General features: G+C 38.3%; 1 protein-coding gene across 2 annotated transcripts in view; it reads left to right on the top strand.

The window, feature by feature from the left end:
• The window catches only part of LOC100264951 (ran-binding protein M homolog), a 43,012-nt gene that overhangs the window by 15,010 nt on the left and 13,549 nt on the right, over positions 1-14,453 (top strand). The window contains exons 4-5 of one of the 2 annotated variants that reach the window (XM_002278685.5): positions 8,023-8,068; positions 10,867-10,943. In XM_002278685.5, coding sequence (XP_002278721.1) covers positions 8,023-8,068; positions 10,867-10,943 — 123 coding nt within the window. The remainder of the gene's footprint in view (positions 1-8,022; positions 8,069-10,866; positions 10,944-14,453) is intronic. The other variant, XM_019217875.2, reaches the window with a different exon arrangement.

Below are 14,453 nucleotides of genomic sequence, written 5' to 3' on the forward strand. Positions count from 1 at the left end.
AATCACTCTAGATTGAAGACTTGAAATAGAAACTAATAGAGAAATTTTGTTTCTTTGATGCCTTCTAAAACCAACTTATCTATCATACCCCTTGCCAAAGTTGAGCCTGCAAGAACACTATTTTTTTTTTTTTTTTGATCAGTAAATAAGTAGAATATATTAAAAGTGCTTGCAAAAAGGCACAACAAAGTACACAGAGTATATAGATATGACCCAGAGACAAGCAAGAAAAGAAAATAGAAAGACTAAAACCCACCTTCCCACCAACACCTAGCTCCCAAGAGGGCTAGAAATCCCTAGCAAAAACTAAAGAAGAGAATAAAAAACCCCTACTCGGAACAAACAAAGAACCCATGGCAGAACAAAAAAAACACCAGTGGCCAACAAATACCCTTGTTCTTAAGTCCTCACCCCCCTCCCCTTTCCTTTTATTGCGGTCAAAGCACTATCGTAATTGATTGAGCACTCAAGCCTTCGGATTTCCTTCTCAAGACGGGAAGAGGATATGGATTTTCGCCTTCCCCTTGACACCTTAACCCCACGACCTTTCTTCGCTTCCAATTTTCTAAGAAAAGAGCTGATTTTCGCCTTCCCCTTGACACCTTAGCCCCTAATAGGATCCACCCCTCAGATTTGGCCTTTGATACTGAAGTTCCCTTCCCTATCTTCACTGAAAGCTCCAAGGACCCATCTTGCACCCACAACTTCAAATTGGGGATCGAAGGACTTGAATAAGAGAGCATAGAAGAAGGTTGTTGGTTTGCCTCCACCAACAGAGCTTCATCAGTGATTGCTACCTGAGAGTCCATCAAAGGCACTAAGAAAGAGCCAAGGCATTTGATTAGATCACCCTTACTACCCCTCTCTCTCCTTTTTGCTGTCGTGAGCACAGAATCCATGGCTGCAACCCCAAAAGGCCTCACCATGACGATGTCCCCCTCCCTCCTCTCAGTCGTTGTGACTTTGCCACCCCCTTGAATTGACTTTTTTTTTTTTTTTTTGACAAGTAAAGTAAAATTCATTTAAAAAGAGACGCCAGAAAAGCAACTCAAGGTATACAAACCTATGCATGGTATACAAACTTATACACCTACCACAAAAAGGCCACAGAAAAAAAAAGAGACCCAAAGACCAATTGGCCCAAAATACAGCCTTAAAAGGATCCCAACCAATCAATAAAATTAACCAAAGATTGAAGACATTCGACTATAAACAGCTTAGCCTCAGACCATAGAGAGAGGATAAAGGAATATTTCAATCTCTGAATTGACAGCTCATTATCCTTGAAAGCCAATCTATTCCTCGTCTTCCAAATTGTCCAAAAAATATGCAGAGGAGCAGCACTCCACACCTTCCTGCGCTTTTTGCCCAGAAAAGAACCATGCCAGCTGAGAAACGTTTCTCTAACTAAAGAGGGCATCACCCAAGACACCCCAACCAAGGTAAAAAGTAACTCCCATAAGGTTCTTGTTTTTGAACAATGAAGCAACAAATGGTCTATGGTCTCCTTATTCTCAAGACACATAAAACATCTATTAGCCAATGACCATCCTCTTTTCTAAACAAGATCTAGGGTTAAAGCCTTGCCCCATGCGGCCTCCCAAGTAAAGAAACTAATTTTGGGTTGTACCCACCCATTCCAAATGCAACTATATGGAAATAAAACAGGGCAATCCGCTTCTAGAGTACGGTATAAAGACTTGGTCGAGAATTTGCCGCTCTTTGATTTGTTCCAAACCACCATATCCTCTACATCCTCAAACACACTCCTCTCGTGAAGACGCTCCAAAAAAATTTCCGCCTCCTCCACCTCCCAATCATTTAGGGCTCTTGAAAAACAGGGATTCCAACCCCCACCCCCCATCCCCCCTCAGCCAAGGGATCCTTGACTTTCGCCACCCAAGCTTCTTTTTCAACAGACAAAGCAAAGAGGGAAGGAAAAGACTCACACAGAGGGGAGTCCCCACACCATCTATTCCTCTAAAATCTCACCCTCCTTCCATTTCCAACACTGAAAGAAATTCGTGTGCCCACCAACTCCCAGTCCATCCTTATTCCTTTCTAAAGCCCCACGCCATGTGCCTCTCTCACTTCTCGAGAGCACCAACCCCCTCTATTTTCCCCATATTTTCCTCTAATCACTTGATTCCACAAAGCCTCTTTCTCATTTGCGTATCGCCAATTCCATTTGAAAAGGAGGGCCTTATTAAGAATTGAGAGACATTTGACCCTCAATCCCCCTTTCTTTTTACTTAAGCATACCACCTCCCATCTTACTAAATGTGGTTTTCGCTCCAGGTTGCCACCACCCCATAGGAAGTCCCTTTGAATCTGCTCCAGTCTTCGTCTAACCGAACTTGGTAATCTCAACAAGGACATAAAATAAATAGGCAGATTCGACAAAGTACTTCGGATTAGAGTTGCTCTACCTCCCTTGGATAAGTATTGTCTCTTCCACATAGCTACTCTTTTACGGAAGTGCTCTTCCACTCCATCCCACATTGATACTGACTTAAATGGAGCACCCAAAGGAAGACCCAGATAAGTAGACGGGAGACTACCCACTCTACAACCGAAGTCCAAGGCAAGGTCATCAATATTCTCTACCCTCCCTACTGGAATGAGTTCACTCTTCTCCAAGTTAATTCTCAACCCCGATACGGCCTCAAACCACATGAGTAACCAACTTAGGTATGTTAGCTGGTCTTGAGAAGCTTGGCAAAACACCAAGGTGTCATTAGCAAGCAACAAGTGGGAAATCTGAACCCCTTCTTCGTTCCTACCCTTCACCTTACAGCTTGAAATAAAACCTCCCTCCACTGCCCTTTTAATAAAAAAGCTAAAGACCTCCATGGCTATCACAAAGAGATAAGGCGATAGAAGATCGCCTTGCCTCAATCCCCTTGAGCTTTGAAAGAATCCCTTAGGCGTTCCATTAACCATCACAGAGAAACTCGCAGTAGATATGCACCACTTTATCTACCCTATCCATTTCTCACCAAAACCCATTTTCTGCATAATTGTGAGAAGAAAAGCCCAATCCACATTGTCATTTGCCTTCTCTATGTCAAGTTTGCACATGATCCCATTTTCATTATTCTTCAGAACTGAGTCAATGGCTTCATTAGCTATTAGCACTGCATCTAGAATTTGTCTACCCTCCACAAAAGCCCCTTGAGCCTTAGATACCACCTTTCCAATCACCTTTTTAAGTCTATAGGCTAAAACCTTAGCCAACCACTTGTACAGGCTTCCCACTAAGCTTATGGGCTTGAAATCCCTCAAATCTTCAGCCCCGCATTTTTTGGGATTAAAACTAGAAAAGTTGCATTTAACCTTTTGAAAAATTTACCATGTTCATAGATCTCCCTGCAAAAGTTCATCACCTCCTCCTTCACAAAGCCCCAAGCAAACTAGTAGAACGCCATTGTGAAGCCATCAGGCCCTGGAGCTTTATCCCTACTACAACCCACCAGCGCGCCATACACCTCCTCTTCCGTGAACGACACATCCAAAGCATCAGCATCCACATTCTGCAAAGTTTCGCACTGCAGCCCAGATAAAGGAGGGCGCTAGTCCCCCAAATTGGACAGCAGGGATCTAAAAGCATTTATAATTCCTTCACTAATCCCATTCTCCTTCAAATTCCAAACACCATTAATCCTAATTCGGTCCATATTATTTCTTCTCCTATGAGCGTTTGCCATCCTATGGAAAAAACCCGTATTTCTGTCACCCTCTTTTAACCACACTTACCTAGATTTTTGTCTCCAAGTAACCTCTTCTAATAAAACCCAATTTTTAAAATCTTCCCTCGCTTCTCTTCTAGCATCCATCTCTTCCAAAGACAGTCTGTTAGTCTTCTCCTTTTCATCCCAAAATTGCAGCTGCTCCAAGGCCAAATTCTTCCTGTAATCCACCCTACCAAAAACATCTCTGTTCCACTCCTTCAGTTTAATCTTCACAACCTTTAGTTTTTCAACCAGAATAAAGCTTGCAGAACCATTAAAGTTTTCCCCCTCCCACCAGGCCTTCAATAGGTCCTTAAACTCCTCCACCTTTAGCCACATATTCTCAAATCTGAAAGGGGATGGACCTCTTCTCACACCCCCTCCTTCTAATAGGATTGGGAAGTGGTCGGACACTGGTCTTGGAAGGACACACTGTCTTGAGCCACTAAACTGACAATCCCACTCCTCATTGATCAGGAAGCGATCTAGCCTTGAGAAAGACTGGTTATTCATCCCTCCACTCCAAGTAAAAGGGCCCCCAAACAGTGGCAAGTCCTTTAACTGTAAGTTTTCTATTACATCTGCGAATCTTCTCATGTCTGAATTAAAACTCCCCCCTGTACTGCGCTCTTCAGGGTTTAGGATAGCATTAAAATCACCAGCAACACACCACGACCCATTCCAAAGACCGTAAATTGCCCCCAACTCATTCCAAAGACAGTAAACTGCCCCCTTGAACTGACTCTTGATCCTTGTCATTAGGGAAGAGCCCCATTGAGTCCCCAAAACCTCCATTAGAAACCCTACAAAGGCATCCTTCTCTTAAAGCCTCTCCCTTATAACGACTTAAAAGAACATGAGCTCGACCCACACTTAAAAAAGCCTCCCCTTCCTCTTCTGACTCTGCTTGGGCTAAGTCTAACGCAATTAAGCCTTGGGCCTCCTCCCCTACCCCCCAGTAGCCCAAAGGTTGTGACCCAAAAACCAAACCATTAAAACCCCTTTTGACCTTCGTCACAATCAAACTTCTCCCATTTGCAATTGCTGTAACCCTCTTGTCGCCTTCCTAAACATCCCCTCCTTATATAGTTTTCTCAACTACTGTGGCCTCACCTGTCAACTTCTTCACGTATGAACATGATACATCCCCATCCCCAATTAGCAGATGTTGCAGAGACTTTCCCACACTAGAGTTGGTGCATGAGCCTCGGTAGCCCAAAGGTTGTGACCCAAAAACCAAACCATTAAAACCCCTTTTGACCTTCGTCACAATCAAACTTCTCCCATTTGCAATTGCTGTAACCCTCTTGTCGCCTTCCTAAACATCCCCTCCTTATATAGCTTTCTCAACTACTGTGGCCTCACCTGTCAACTTCTTCACGTATGAACATGACACATCCCCATCCCCAATTAGCAGATGTTGCAGAGACTTTCCCACACTAGAGTTGGTGCATGAGCCTCTCACCCCATCATCCTTGTTCTCTAGCACGCCAAGCTCGCTGCTGCAACTTCTCTGCACCACTAACGAATAACAGGGTGACACTTCCCACCACAATTGGAAAGAAAAGCTGGTGCTGCCAATTACCAAATGCAGCTCCTCAGGCAAGACTCTCCTAACAGATTTGACTAGGATCCTTATCCACTGAAGATTGGCCATGCATGCAGTGCCTTCATTGACAGCAATGAACCCTCCGCAACAATATCCTATCTTCTTCCTAAACACCTCTCAGCTCTACAAATGCAAAGGAAGGCCCAACACTCTTACCCACAACTCCTTGACCGCTCTGCGCCCGCCCCCCCCCCCCCCCCCCCCCCCCCCCCCCCGGCCCTTTTGAGCAAACAACCTACCTCTGTTGTCCACCGAACTAGTTGCAGTAAATTCTCTTTAATCCTTCTTGACCCTCTAGCAAACACCTTCTCTGCCTTAGAGAGGTCCTCAAACTCAAACAGCATTGGGCGCCCCCAAAAGCAAAAATCTTCATCCCCTCTTTCACATACTAAAGCTTGAGCATACAAAGTTTCAACAAGGAAAACTCCAGAAGAGGCTTGGGACTCTCCCTAAACCACCCAACCAAACTTTGCCTGAAATACTCCTCTCTCCCATGAGCCTCATTTTCCTTGAGCTGCAACCAAGCAGCATCTCTCACTACTCCCAAATCTTTCGTAAGAGCATCAACAAACGACTCATCTACTAACACCTCACCTGGTCATACTCCACAACTTTGTGGGAGAGGCCACACTCCTAGTCTCCATTGACGGAACAACACCTAAGGATTGCTACTTCTCCACTAAAACAGCCCACCCCCCATGAAGACCCCTCCCTTTGGGAAAGATTAGCGAGAACTGCTTCCCTTCTTTCACCACAACAGAACAACATAAAAAACTCCCAGCCCCATTCTCTTTACGATCCAACTGAAACCTCCTCCCCCCCTCTTCCCAACCTTTACTCCACCTCTCTAAACCTTCATCCCTACAGCAAGCTTCCTCCCCTTCCAACAAGCACCAAAGACTAAGATCCCCAAACCTTATCCATGCTGAAAGACCCCTACCCTTTTCCACAATCACACATTTCAATTTCACCCCAACCTCCTCTACGGAAATCTCAAAAGATTTTGACTCCATAGCAAACCACACTTGCCCTCCTCTCGCAGCCATACTTCTCAAGAACATTATAATATCCCCTTCCCAACCAATGAAGGTTCTTTTAAACTTGGGGTTTCACCCAATTGCAGTAATTTGCTAACCATGCATCTTATGAACAACAAAGTTGTATAATGTAGGGAGGTGAACTTTCGTAGCAACCTCACTAGATGAATTCTAGTCCAAAATTTGGGTCAAAGACCATGTGTACGGATGGCAATGGGGTGGGTTAGCCCCACCTCGACCCTCCTAGCCCGTTTTTTTTTTTTTGTTTGTTTACAATTTTTTATTTTTCTAAAATATTATATTAAAACTAAATATAATTTATAAATAAATATTATAATTTATTTTTATGAGAAATATTTTTGTTTATTTTGTATTAAAAAAGAGAAAAATGAAACTATTAAATTAAATTGTTTTTTTTTTTTAATTATATATATAATCGGGGGTGGGACAAGGCAATACCTGAATCCGATTTAGGTTAAAAAAAAAACAAAAAAACAAAACCCAAACCTACCCTTAACTTGTTTAGGCTTCTCCTGAACCTCTTGTATTAGGGTTGGGGGGTGAGGTTAGGCAGGTACTTGAAAAAATTTGTCCCAGTGCCATCCCTAAGCATAACGCCCAAGAGAAATGTGCATCCTTCTGTGAAATCATTGCAGCCTTTCTTGATTGTTTTTCATAATCTCATGCCAAAATCTTCCCTACTGTGCTGCCACCATCTGCCCACATATTCTTTGGCAATTACACTTTTTCATGAACAATCCCATTCTGCTGAAAATCTCCAAAGCCACGTCTCAAGCAGAGACTTGTTGAGAGCCTCAAGATTTCTACTGCTGAAGCTCACTGAATGCTTTTCAAAACAGACTGTTGACCATCTAGCCCATCCAGTAAATTACCTCATGTTTTACTACTACATATTCAGTTGCATGGGTTCAATGAACTTTCAAACCATCAGCAAAGTTGAGCTCATCTTGGGCATTGTAGAAAACTATTTTAGAGATTCATTGGTTTTGTGTTTTTTTGTCTTGCAAATTGATGTTACCTATAACTTATGCTGTTTTGCGAATAATGTTATGCTGTAATCTGCATATGGGATTAATTTTCTGACATGGAATGCTTATATAAGTTGTAGATATATTAACATTCTGGTTTATCGTCAAGAAGAGAGCTAGAAAGAATACTTAATTTGGCCCATAAGAATTCCCTACAAAGTTAATTTAGCAGTTATGATGGATAAGATGTTAGCATAATATATTTTTTCTTTAAAAAAATGTACGTATAGTATAGTTATTTATATCCATGTCATATCCCCTTCTTTTTGTGTGAGTACTGGTTTTGTCATCAGAAACTGTTATACATTTGTAAAGGAAATATTCCTTTATCTGTGCCTTATTTTTTTAGGTTTTGTTAGTAAGTTCCTTAATGCTTATCACCAAAAACAGAAATATTAAAAATAAAAAAATAAAGAAAGAAAAAGAAAGAAAGAAAGGATCTTTGCAGAAAACATTATAGTCATGTCTTTGTTGGATTTTCCTTGCACTTCATTCAAATGTCTGTTGCATAGATTGGGAATCACATGATATTATTTTAGTATGTTCAAAGTTTGAGAGTTTCTGACATTTGCATATGTTTGATTTCAACTGAATAGGGTTACTGTCAACTTCGGGGCAGATCCATTTTGTTTTGATCTCAAGGCAAGATAAGCACTTTGTATCTTTTTCTCCTTTTAGTCTAGTAATCTAGGTTTCATTTCCCTTGTTTCTTAGATTTAGAATACTAAGATTTTGTTTGACAGTGTTTCTACTCGAAGTGTTTTTAGTGGAAGTGTTTTCTCATAAAGCGTTTTTAGGAAAATCATTTATCAAGTGTTTATTTAGAAAACCCTACAAGTGATTTTTTTTGAAATTTTTAAGTGTGTCTTAAATTTTGCCAAATACTTGAATCTCTGATTTTTCTTTAGAAAATGCTTTTGAGGTTAAAAGTGTTTTTTAAAAATACTGTCAAACAAACTCTAAGTAATTGATTGCTTGAGCTTAATAATTTTCTATTTTGTACTATTGAAAGCAATGCATTTTTCTTTTGTTAAGGTAACAAGGTGAATGAAATTGACGAATACTTTGAATATATTCTATTTTAGTTGCTTTTAGAACATATATTAGGAGTTCCATATTTATAGCTTGGGATAGCACACTAACATGTTTTCTTCATCATGTCTTACTATATTGCATGTTGTTTATTTAATTCATTTTTAACTTATAAAACTCTTCTCATGGAGTATTTTTTTTCCCTTTATTTTTTGAAGTTAACAGAGTAGGACGCTCATTGATGTTGTGTTTTGTATGGTTGAATAGTAGTTTAATTTAATGGAACATTGATGGTCCTAGTTTCTTTCTTTCTTTTCTTCTTTCTTTCTCCTTCTTCTTCCTCTTTTTTTTTTTTTTTTTTTTTGTTTTATCCTGTTGAATATAATGTATTTATAGTATATTATCTTTCCTTGTTAATATAGGTCACATGTATGGTAGTTAGGACTCCTAGCCTTGTATATATATATCTCTCAATTGTAAGTAGAAAATATATGAATGAGAATTAAGATTTTTCTCCTTTTTCTCTCTTTTAACATATCCTTTTAACAAGAGAATAAATGTGAATTTAATTTGTGCTTGAAGCATACTAAAGGTATGAAGAAAGTAAGGGCGATGGGTAGGTCCCTTCTTCTGTAGAAGGTAGGGTAGTAAGGGAGGCCTCTTCTTTTGAATAAAGTTCAAGGGAAGGGTAATAGATTGTGGGATGACCTTTGATGTGTTAAAGGAGATTTCAACATGGTCAGTTTCCCTTAGGAACGCAATAGAGGTAATATGGTGTCTTCAATACTGAGAAAATTTTCAGAGATCATTGAGGAGTTAGAGTTGTGTGTGTGTGTGTTGGGGGTTAGTTCCTTTTACTTAGTGTTGGGGGGTTGAACAATCAATCCTTATCCAGATTAGATCGGTTTTTGGTATCCGAAGGATGGGAAAGTCATTTTATTAGGGTGCTCTAGTGTATTCTGTTGAATACTATGTCTTATCGTTCTTTGATTCCACTGTAAAGGAGGGATGAGGAGAGGTCGTACTCTTAAGTTTGAAAATATTTGGTTGAAGGAGGTGCATTTCAAAGACCTACTTAAAGGGTGGTGGATAGGGTACAATTTTAGTGGATCTTATAGCTCTATTTTGGCTGCAAAATAGAAAGCATTAAAATTTGATTTGAAAATTTGGAACAAAGAGGTGTTGGTTAATGGTAATGTTTGAGCTAGGAGGAGCTTTAATGAGGTGGATTTTTGAGACTCCAAGGAGAGGGAGGGGATTGGGGAATAAAGTGAGGAGAGTAGCTAGGGAGGAATATAGTAAGTGGGCTTTTCGTGAAGAAACCTCATGTAGGTAGAAATCTAGGGAGATTTGGCTCAAGGAGGGTAGTCGAAAAACAAAGCTCTTCCATAAAATGTCTATACTCGTAGAAGAAGGAATTTTTTTACTAGGATTAAAATTAACGATACTTGGCTGTTTGAGGAGAACGAGATAAAGTAGGGAGTGACATTGCTTTTCACAATTTGTTATCTGATGCAAAAAAGTGTAAACCTAGCATCAACGGTTTGGATTTTGAAGAATTAGAAGCATAGGAAGAAAAAAAAATTAGAGGGATCATTCTTAGAGGAGATGTTCAGTTCTTTGACAAAGTTGAATGGGGACAAAGCTCTAGAACCAGATGGGTTCTCCATGGCAATTTGGCAATTCAGTTGGGATGTTGTGAAGGACGAGATGATGGGTATGATAATGTTAATTAGAGTTTCTTGCTATTAGTTCTTGAATAGATGAATTTTGGTGAGAAATTGATAGGGATGTATTAAATGGTGCAAATGTTCTGCAAAGTTTTCAGTGATTGTTAATGACACCTCTTTTGGTTTCCTCTAAAGCTCTAGGGATTTGAGGTAAGGGGACCCTCCGTCTTCTTATTTTTTTGTAGTTGTAATGAAGACACTTACAAGGTATTTGGTAAAACTTAATGCTTATTACTTAATGACTTCAGTTGACTTTAAGTTCAATTGTTTTTAAGTTATTAACTTAAAAATTATTACTAGGTTTTTTTTTGGTAAAGTTAACTTAAAATTTATTCCAAATCATCAAATTGGCATATTTACCTTCATTTGATATTCACCTGAGTTATCATCAAATTGCCAATGAAGACTAATTACTTTGAGGGGGTAATTCGTTAATGGGAATTGTTGTGAACATGGATTTTTCAAGTCTATTTGTTCTTAATATAGTTGGGATATTGATGATCTCCTTGAGTTTTTCAAAGGTGAACAATGATTGTATTGCTAAATCCTATTCATTTTTTACTTTATTTTCTCATGAAATTTAATTGTAAAAAGAATGGCAAACAAGTCCATTAACCTTGAAGAAATGAAAATTGTTAAAGGGTCCTCATTTTCATCTTTTCAACATATTTTGATTAGGCATATGAAGCGCAAGAGCGAATGAAGCAACAAGTGGCGATTGAAAAAATATCTTTGCCACCAAATCTTAGTTATGGGTAAGTTGATTTGCATGTTTTTTCAGATGATATTTCTGCTTTGAGTTTTGGTGGAATTTATATCTTACTACATGCTTGTAATCCTATGAGTTTATTAGTAATGATTTGAAATTTGTAGTAAACAAAACGTTTAGTGATTTACACTTGTAAAGAAATCCAAATTGCTAAAGACATGATGGTGGTTGGAAAAGTAGAAGTTTTACTTTACATTGTTATGTATGTGTGTGTACATTTAAATAAAGCAAAGTTTACAAAAAGGCATTACCTCCACCAAGTCTTTGAAATGAAGTCTTGCAAGGTTACAAATCTTGATTTTTCCTTATATATATTTGGTCAAGGCCACATATCAATTGGTCGTTAGGCTGGTATTTATTTTGAACAAAATAAGCTACCACTTTTAAAAAGTAGGAAGCTTGGAAGTATAGAAACTTGTAATATCAAATTCCATCAAAAAAGATTTTCGAAGTTTTAAAATAGGATTCAAAACTAACTACTACTAACTTGAACTCTTAACAACCCAAATCTTCAGAAGTTATAAAGTACCTTTTTTTTCCTTGTAAATTATATTTGAGGGGTTTATACAATTAACCGGACATGGAAGAAGCTTGATGTCAAGTCAATATGATATTTGATGGTCTATTTTTTTATCAGAAACAAAAAAATATTAATTATAGATAAAAAACTTATGAGAAGCATGGAAAATCTTTCCTCCAAATACAAGAACTGGTAGAAAAAAAAATTGACTTTCTCCAATATACAGGGAGATCCATACAAAATGGATTAGACCACATAAGACTTTACATAGATGTCATCTCCTCAAACTTGGAATCAGCTCCTCTCATTGTTGACCAAAACCTTTTGATTACACACCGAAAGCTAATTGTGAGGAATGCCTTTAAAAGCATTGGTACAAGAGGCCTAAATAGAGGAAGAGAAGTCCAACAGATCTCATAACATTTTTGACATCCTATATTTATCCTCAAAGATCCTTGTGTTGACTAATAAAAAAGATGGTGAGAAAATCACTAAAAAAGGGAGAAAAATCGGGCATTAGATATTTCTATCCCATATATCTTGTTGGGGTTGACTAACACTCAATAAAGCGATGGTACTTTTTTATGTTTAAAAATGTTAATAATTTTATTTACAAGTTTATATTACTCTTGTATTTAATTAATAAAAAAATATATAAAGAAAGATTCATTAATAAGATTATTATGATTTTTTTTTATATTTTTAGCAATGTATTAAATTGAAATTGAAAAATAAAATAATTAAAATTAATTTGATTATAGCTAAAATTTAGGAGGGACAGATAAGCTATATGTGTGTACCTTTGCCTTTTATTTTAAAGTGTGATCCCTATTGACTAGCCGATGCCCCGTGTTGACTAGGTGATAAGATGTGAGAAAATCATTGAAAAATGGAGAAGAATTGGGCATTGGATATTTCTATCCCATATATCTTGGTAGGGTTGATTGACACTCATATTTCGTCAAAATATCATCAATTTTCAGCCACATTTTTATCCTTGGATATATTCACCTGAGTTTTCAGGTTTAACCGTGTTTGGTGGGGAGGATTGGTAGTGAAGAGGGACTTCATTTCATTGGTCTGTTGTACCTCTCCTCTTCCTTGAATAAACTTGTAGTTCCCTTTTTGTTTCTCCCTGCTCCTGTAGTACCCTTCCTGTTTCTCCCTGGTCCCTTAATAACATCACACTCAGGTTGTTATGCAGAATAAGATGTTCCTCCATTTTCTTTATTATAGTACTCAGTGGTAAAAAACCTGCAAAGGACTAACTATGAACAGGAGGAGAATAGGCTATGGATGCCAGTAGAATGTCCCAATAATTCTCTCTTTCTCTCTAGTCTTTTCATTCTTAGTAGATGTTAAATGGGTCTTTCAGAAACTGTAAAGGAGGTCTTAACTAGCTGGAAGGGCCCCTTTGTAGGGAAGAAAAGGAAAAAGGTTTGGAAATCCATACCTTTGTGTATTTTCTGGACGGTTTGGAAGGAGAGGAATAGACTAGCTTTTAGGGGGGGGGTTTGTGTTGAATATCTAGAAGTTAAAGAATTTTTTTGTTTGTAATTTATGGAGCTGTGCCAAATTGTATTTAGGTGAGGAGTCTCTCTCCCTTATAGGCTTTTTGGAGTGGGTAGCATCCACTTAAGGGGAGGTGAATCTTTTCTGGTCTTGTTGCTCTTTTTTGAGGCCTTAGTCGCCTTGTATGCCCCCTGTATGCTTTGTGGCTCTTTGCCTCTTTTTTAATGCATATCTTGTTTACTTATCAAAAAAAAAAAAAAAAAAAAATTCTCTCCCTAACAAGAATTTTTGGTAAAGTAGGGTTGGTCTTCAAAAAAGGATACATCCATAGAGATAGTTTTTAAGAAGGTGGGTGAAAGCACTTATACCTTTTTTGTGTAGGAGAACAACCAAGGAAAAAAATGTTTTTATAGCTCTTGAGTCAATTTCCTTTTTTTATGATTATGGATTTGTACAAAAGCTAGACTTTGAAAAACCTATAGGGAAAGTGAGGTGAAGAAATGGTGAGAGGTGGGACAAACATTTATTAAGGTGCTTATGGAGTATCCTACTTAAGGACACAAGTTGTGGCATCCTGTTGATTAGGTATAAGGTTGTCAACATTGCTTCTCCCCAAAAATGGTTAGGAACCTCATTTTAAACATTAATGCTTGAGCTACTTCAAGTAAATGTCTATTTTTCCTCTTTAGAACCCCATTTTGTTGTAGTGTGCCAATATAAGACATTTGGTGAACAGTATTATTCTTTTTAAGATACCTCCCTCAAATTTGTGAGAAATATTCTTTCCCATTGTTAGTTTTTAGGATGCAGATTTGGGTTTGGATCATTTGGTGAAAGTTTTGAAACATTGTGGTTGCCTTAGATTTTTCCTACTCACCTTGGTGAAAGTTTGGATCTCAGTGAAAAATCTCATCATCTCAGTTGTCCTTGGTAATTCCTACTCACTTTTTTAGAATTTTAACTTTTGCCACAATCTCACTGACATTGAAATTGATTCTCTTGAAAGACTCATGTTTTCACTCACCTTAGTGGGCTTGTCTCCCATCACCGCAGATTCAAGGGCATGATCTTTATCCTCATTTAGCTTATTCTCTGTAGAATCTTTCTTTTTGGACTTGTTCAAGTCTTCAAATCCAATTCCTTTCTATCCGGCCAATTTTGTTTGGAAATCAAAAACCCCTTCAAAGGTCAAGATCTTTGCTTGGTCGGTGGTGCACAAGAAGGTAAATACCAATGACTTGTTACAAGTAAGAAGACCCTACAAATACCTTGGTCCTCATTGGTGCATTTTATGCAAAGGAAGTGGAGAATCGATTAATCATCTTTTTCTTCATTGTCTTTTAACTTTAGGGCTTTGGCATAAGCTCTTCAATTTAGCCAATATGGTTTGGGTGCCACCTAGGAGTATTGGAGATATGATGATTATCTCATTTAGAGGATTGAGGAATTCATTGAGAGGCAAGA

Source organism: Vitis vinifera, chromosome 18, assembly GCF_030704535.1.
Source record: "Vitis vinifera cultivar Pinot Noir 40024 chromosome 18, ASM3070453v1".
Lineage (NCBI taxonomy): Eukaryota > Viridiplantae > Streptophyta > Magnoliopsida > Vitales > Vitaceae > Vitis > Vitis vinifera.